Source organism: Coregonus clupeaformis, chromosome 18, assembly GCF_020615455.1.
Source record: "Coregonus clupeaformis isolate EN_2021a chromosome 18, ASM2061545v1, whole genome shotgun sequence".
Lineage (NCBI taxonomy): Eukaryota > Metazoa > Chordata > Actinopteri > Salmoniformes > Salmonidae > Coregonus > Coregonus clupeaformis.
The window spans coordinates 4,595,223-4,601,222 of NC_059209.1; the positions used below are offsets into that span (position 1 = coordinate 4,595,223).

General features: G+C 54.4%; 1 protein-coding gene across 1 annotated transcript in view; it reads right to left on the minus strand.

The window, feature by feature from the left end:
- The window catches only part of LOC121532568 (adhesion G protein-coupled receptor L1), a 34,990-nt gene that overhangs the window by 318 nt on the left and 28,672 nt on the right, over nucleotides 1-6,000 (minus strand). The window contains exons 23-27 of the mRNA XM_045227040.1: nucleotides 3,930-4,085; nucleotides 3,590-3,686; nucleotides 2,396-2,518; nucleotides 1,938-1,958; nucleotides 798-1,688 (exon numbers count right to left, since the gene is read on the minus strand). Of these exons, the coding sequence (XP_045082975.1) occupies nucleotides 798-1,688; nucleotides 1,938-1,958; nucleotides 2,396-2,518; nucleotides 3,590-3,686; nucleotides 3,930-4,085 (1,288 nt within the window). The remainder of the gene's footprint in view (nucleotides 1-797; nucleotides 1,689-1,937; nucleotides 1,959-2,395; nucleotides 2,519-3,589; nucleotides 3,687-3,929; nucleotides 4,086-6,000) is intronic.

The following is a 6,000-nucleotide window of genomic DNA, read 5'->3' on the forward strand; positions in this document are numbered from 1 at the left end:
TCGGGCGTAGAGCTGGGGGGAGTTGCTTCGAGTGTAGACGTTCGGGGGTGAATTTCGGGTGTAAACATTTGGGGGTGGGTCGTTTCGGGTGTATATACTTGTGGGTGAATTTCGGGTGTAAATATTTGGAGGTGAATTTCGGGTGTAGGTATCAGGAGGTGAGTTTGTAGTGTAGACATTTGGGGGTGAATTTGGGGTGTATATATCTGGGGGTGAGTTTTGGCTGTGGGTGAAGACGGGGGAGGGGTTAGAATCCCGGGTGTAGATGGGGGAGGAGTCAGGGTCAGGGTCAGGGGTCGTGGGGTCATAGCTGTCAGGGTCGTCCGGGTCGCTAAGGTAACGGACGGACTGAGCGCTCCCTTCCTCCATCCCTCTCTCCTTCTCTCTGTTCCACCCCTCCATCCCTCCATCTCTCTGGTCATAGAGAAGACAATCCTCTTTCCCTCTCTCCATTCCTCTATCCATCCCTCTCTCCTTCCACCCCTCCATCCCTCCATCTCTCTGATCAAAGAGAAGGGATTCCTCTTTCCCTCTCTCCACCCCTCTGTCCTTCCAACCCTCCACCCCTCTCTCCTTCCAACCCTCCACCCCTCTCTCCTTCCAACCCTCCACCCCTCTCTCCTTCCAACCCTCCACCCCTCTTTCCTTCCAACCCTCCACCCCTCTCTCCTTCCAACCCTCCACCCCTCTCTCCTTCCAACCCTCCACCCCTCTCTCCTTCCCAGCCTCCACCCCTCTCTCCATCCCTCTCTCCTTCCAACCCTCCACCCCTCTCTCCTTCCAACCCTCCACCCCTCTCTCCTTCCAACCCTCCACCCCTCTCTCCATCCCTCTCTCCTTCCACCCCTCCACCCCTCCATCCCTGGGGTCATAGAGAAGGGGTTCCTCCAGGGCTTTATACAGAGGTTCTGTCTCCAGTGGCGGAGGGGGAGGGGGAGGAGGAAGCGGTCTATCCCGGTAACGGTCCCTCTCCCGCTCCGAACCCCCCGCGCCACCCGGCTCAACAACCCCGTTGCGGTGACGCGACAGCGTTCCCCCTCCACCCTGCTGCTGTTGCCGTGACAACGTGGCACCGTGCTGCGGCCGGGTCAGCGTAGAATGTGGGCGTGTGGTCTGCGTCTGCAGCGACGCCTCTTGGGGGTGCGTCTGTCTGTCCTGGAGGAGGAGTCTACGGGAGAGGGTCCCGCCCCCCAGCTGCAGCTGGCTCCTGTTGCCCTCCTCCTGGCGTGTGTGTGTGTGCGTCGGCTCTTGCTCATGTGTGTGTGTCGACACCCGAGCTACAGTCCAGCTGTCGTGGGCTGAGGGCTGTGGGCGTGTCAGTCTGTCCAGGGGGCGTGCCAGGCTCCCGTAGTGCTCCGAGGCTGCAGACGGCCTCAAGTTGCTCTGAACCAGCTCCGAGATGATCATGTTCTCCAGGACCGCCGCGTCTGATAGGTTCCTCCTCATTCCGCCTCCGTGAGACTCCACCCCAAGCCCCACCCCCACGGCGGCGTGGGGGGTGAGGAGGGCGGGGGAGCCGTCCTCCCCCTCTCCTCCTCCCTCCCTGAGGAGGTCTGTGCTGCCCCCCACCCCGGACCGGGGCCCCCCACCACCCCCACCCAGACCCTGGAGGGTGAAGCTGTTGGTGCTGTAGCCGCCGTTCAGACAAACACTGTCCATCTCCTGGCTCTTAGACAGGACAGCACCTTCTGGTGGGGAAGTGGAGAGGGGGAGTGGAGAGGGGGGAGACATGACAGAGAGAGAAGTACACAGTTAGACAACTGCCCTCTGGTGGGGATGTACACTTATTGATTATGAACAGTCCATTTATTTAGCCTGATCATATTTCTTTGCCAACTGATACAACCAACAGAGTATATGATATTATATCTGACCAGCATGCAACACAAATACAACAGACAGACCGATACAACAGGAGGAAAAGGAGGAGGGCGTACTCTGTATGTCTCTGAATGTCCCTGTAGATCAGAACAGGGCAGCACAGGTCACCAGAAGTCAGGACAGGAGAGGAAAGGAAAGGGGGAAGAAACAGAAAAAAGGAAATACAGATAGTCAGAGACAGACAGTCAGAGAGAGAGAGAGAGAGAGAGAGAGAGAGAGAGAGAGAGAGAGAGAGAGAGAGAGAGAGAGAGAGAGAGAGAGAGAGAGAGAGAGAGAGAGAGAGAGAGAGAGAGAGAGAGAGAGAGAGAGAGAGAGAGACTGACAGACAGGCAGGTAGGCAGGCAGACAGACAGACAGAGATAGATTAGATAGATAGATAGATAGATAGATAGATAGATAGATAGATAGATAGATAGATAGATAGATAGATAGATAGATAGATAGATAGATAGATAGATAGATAGATAGATAGATAGATAGATAGATAGATAGATAGATAGATAGATAGATGTACCAGTAGAGGTGAAGACGCCAGGGGAGGGCTGGCTGTAGCCCTGAGCCAGTAGGCTGTCATAAGGAGAGACTCTAGGGTGAGTCTGTAACACTGGGTTAGTCAGGAAATGGTTACCCAGACCAGCTAGAGAGAGGGAGAGAGAGGAGGGGGGGAGAGAGGGGGAGAGAGGGGGGAGTTAAGGAAAGAAGATAAAGAAAAGGTGCTGAATGAGGAGAAATGGAGGAAAAAGGATGAGAGGACTAGAGAAGAGGGGGATGAGAAGAGGAGAGGACTGGAGGAGAGGGGGATGAGAATAGGAGAGGACTGGGGGAGAGGTGGATGAGAAGAGGAGAGGACTAGAGGAGAGGGGGATGAGAAGAGGAGAGGACTGGAGGAGAGGTGGATGAGAAGAGGAGAGGACTAGAGGAGAGGGGGATGAGAAGAGGAGAGGACTGGAGGAGAGGGGGATGAGAAGAGGAGAGGACTAGAGGAGAGGGTGATGAGAAGAGGAGAGGACTGGAGGAGAGGGGGATGAGAAGAGGAGAGGAATGGAGGAGAGGGGGATGAGAAGAGGAGAGGACTGGAGGAGAGGGGGATGAAAAGAGGAGAGGACTAGAGGAGAGGGGGATGAGAAGAGGAGATGACTGGGGGAGAGGGGGATGAGAAGAGGAGAGGACTGGGGGAGAGGGGGATGAGAAGAGGAGATGACTGGAGGAGAGGGGGATGAGAAGATGAGAGGACTGGAGGAGAGGGGGATGAGAAGATGAGAGGACTGGGGGAGAGGGGGATGAGAAGAGGAGAGGACTAGAGGAGAGGGGGATGAGAAGAGGAGAGGAGAGAGGAAGGAGAGAGGGGTGGAGGGTTGGAAGGAGAGAGGGGTGGAGGGTTGGAAGGAGAGAGGGGTGGAGGGTTGGAAGGAGAGAGGGGTGGAGGGTTGGAAGGAGAGAGAGGTGGAGGGTTGGAAGGAGAGAGGGCTGGAGGGTTGGAAGGAGAGAGGGGTGGAGGGTTGGAAGGAGAGAGGGGTGGAGAGAGGGAAAGAGGAATCCCTTATCTTTGATCAGAGAGATGGAGGGATGGAGGGGTGGAAGGAGAGAGGGATGAGAAGAGGAGAGGACTGGAGGAGATGGGGATGAGAAGAGGAGAGGACTGGAGGAGAGGGGGATGAGAAGAGGAGAGGACTGGAGGAGAGGGGGATGAGAAGAGGAGAGGACTGACCTCTGTTGAGTGTAGGTGTGGTGTTGACATCAGCAGCTATGAAGGAAGACTCAGTCTGTCTACGGACCGTATCGTTCCACATCCTCCTAATGCGACTCTGCAACACACACACACACACACACACACACACACACACACACACACACACACACACACACACACACACACACACACACACACACACACACACACACACACACACACACACACACAGGATTGGTTTACAAGACACTAATAGCTTTCATCAGGGAATCACTGTGTGTTTGTGTACCTTTCTGTTAGCGGGAGTTCTGCGTGCTGTGGTGTGTGTGTGTGTGTGTGTGTGTGTGTGTGTGTGTACCTGTCTGTTAGCAGTAGCCCTGCGTGCCTGGTTGGTACTGCAGTAGCGGTTGCTGGCCCGTAGGGCGGCGCCCTTTACAGAGCCAGGTGAACTGGTGGAGGAGGAACAGCCACAGCACTGGGAGTGACGCACACACTTACCATAGTCCTTATGACCCTGGAGAAACATGAATACACCATATATACTGAAACACATATCAAATATATAGTGAATATGGAATATAATACAATACATGATCAGACCCACCTCTTCCTAGTGAGTACAGTATTGAGACCCCAACCCCACCTACCTTCCTAGTGAGTACAGTATGGAGACCCCAACCCCACCTACCTTCCTAGTGAGTACAGTATGGAGACCCCAACCCCACCTACCTTCCTAGTGAGTACAGTATGGAGACCCCAACCCAACCTACCTTCCTAGTGAGTACAGTATGGAGACCCCAACCCAACCTACCTTCCTAGTGAGTACAGTATGGAGACCCCAACCCCACCTACCTTCCTAGTGAGTACAGTATGGAGACCCCAACCCAACCTACCTTCCTAGTGAGTACAGTATGGAGACCCCAACCCAACCTACCTTCCTAGTGAGTACAGTATGGAGACCCCAACCCCACCTACCTTCCTAGTGAGTACAGTATGGAGACCCCAACCCCACCTACCTTCCTAGTGAGTACAGTATGGAGACCCCAACCCCACCTACCTTCCTAGTGAGTACAGTATGGAGACCCCAACCCCACCTACCTTCCTAGTGAGTACAGTATGGAGACCCCAACCCCACCTCTTCCTAGTGAGTACAGTATGGAGACCCCAACCCCACCTCTTCCTAGTGAGTACAGTATTTAGACCCCAACTCCACCTACCTTCCTAGTGAGTACAGTATGGAGACCCCAACCCCACCTCTTCCTAGTGAGTACAGTATGGAGACCCCAACCCCACCTACCTTCCTAGTGAGTACAGTATGGAGACCCCAACCCAACCTACCTTCCTAGTGAGTACAGTATGGAGACCCCAACCCCACCTACCTTCCTAGTGAGTACAGTATGGAGACCCCAACCCAACCTACCTTCCTAGTGAGTACAGTATGGAGACCCCAACCCAACCTACCTTCCTAGTGAGTACAGTATGGAGACCCCAACCCCACCTACCTTCCTAGTGAGTACAGTATGGAGACCCCAACCCCACCTACCTTCCTAGTGAGTACAGTATGGAGACCCCAACCCCACCTACCTTCCTAGTGAGTACAGTATGGAGACCCCAACCCCACCTACCTTCCTAGTGAGTACAGTATGGAGACCCCAACCCCACCTACCTTCCTAGTGAGTACAGTATGGAGACCCCAACCCCACCTACCTTCCTAGTGAGTACAGTATTGAGACCCCAACCCCACCTACCTTCCTAGTGAGTACAGTATGGAGACCCCAACCCCACCTCTTCCTAGTGAGTACAGTATGGAGACCCCAACCCCACCTACCTCCCTAGTGAGTACAGTATGGAGACCCTAACCCCACCTCTTCCTAGTGAGTACAGTATGGAGACCCCAACCCCACCTACCTTCCTAGTGAGTACAGTATGGAGACCCCAACCCCACCTACCTTCCTAGTGAGTACAGTATGGAGACCCCAACCCCACCTTCCTTCCTAGTGAGTACAGTATTGAGACCCCAACCCCACCTACCTTCCTAGTGAGTACAGTATGGAGACCCCAACCCCACCTACCTTCCTAGTGAGTACAGTATGGAGACCCCAACCCCACCTACCTTCCTAGTGAGTACAGTATGGAGACCCCAACCCCACCTACCTTCCTAGTGAGTACAGTATGGAGACCCCAACCCCACCTCTTCCTAGTGAGTACAGTATGGAGACCCCAACCCCACCTCTTCCTAGTGAGTACAGTATTTAGACCCCAACTCCACCTACCTTCCTAGTGAGTACAGTATGGAGACCCCAACCCCACCTCTTCCTAGTGAGTACAGTATGGAGACCCCAACCCCACCTACCTTCCTAGTGAGTACAGTATGGAGACCCCAACCCAACCTACCTTCCTAGTGAGTACAGTATGGAGACCCCAACCCC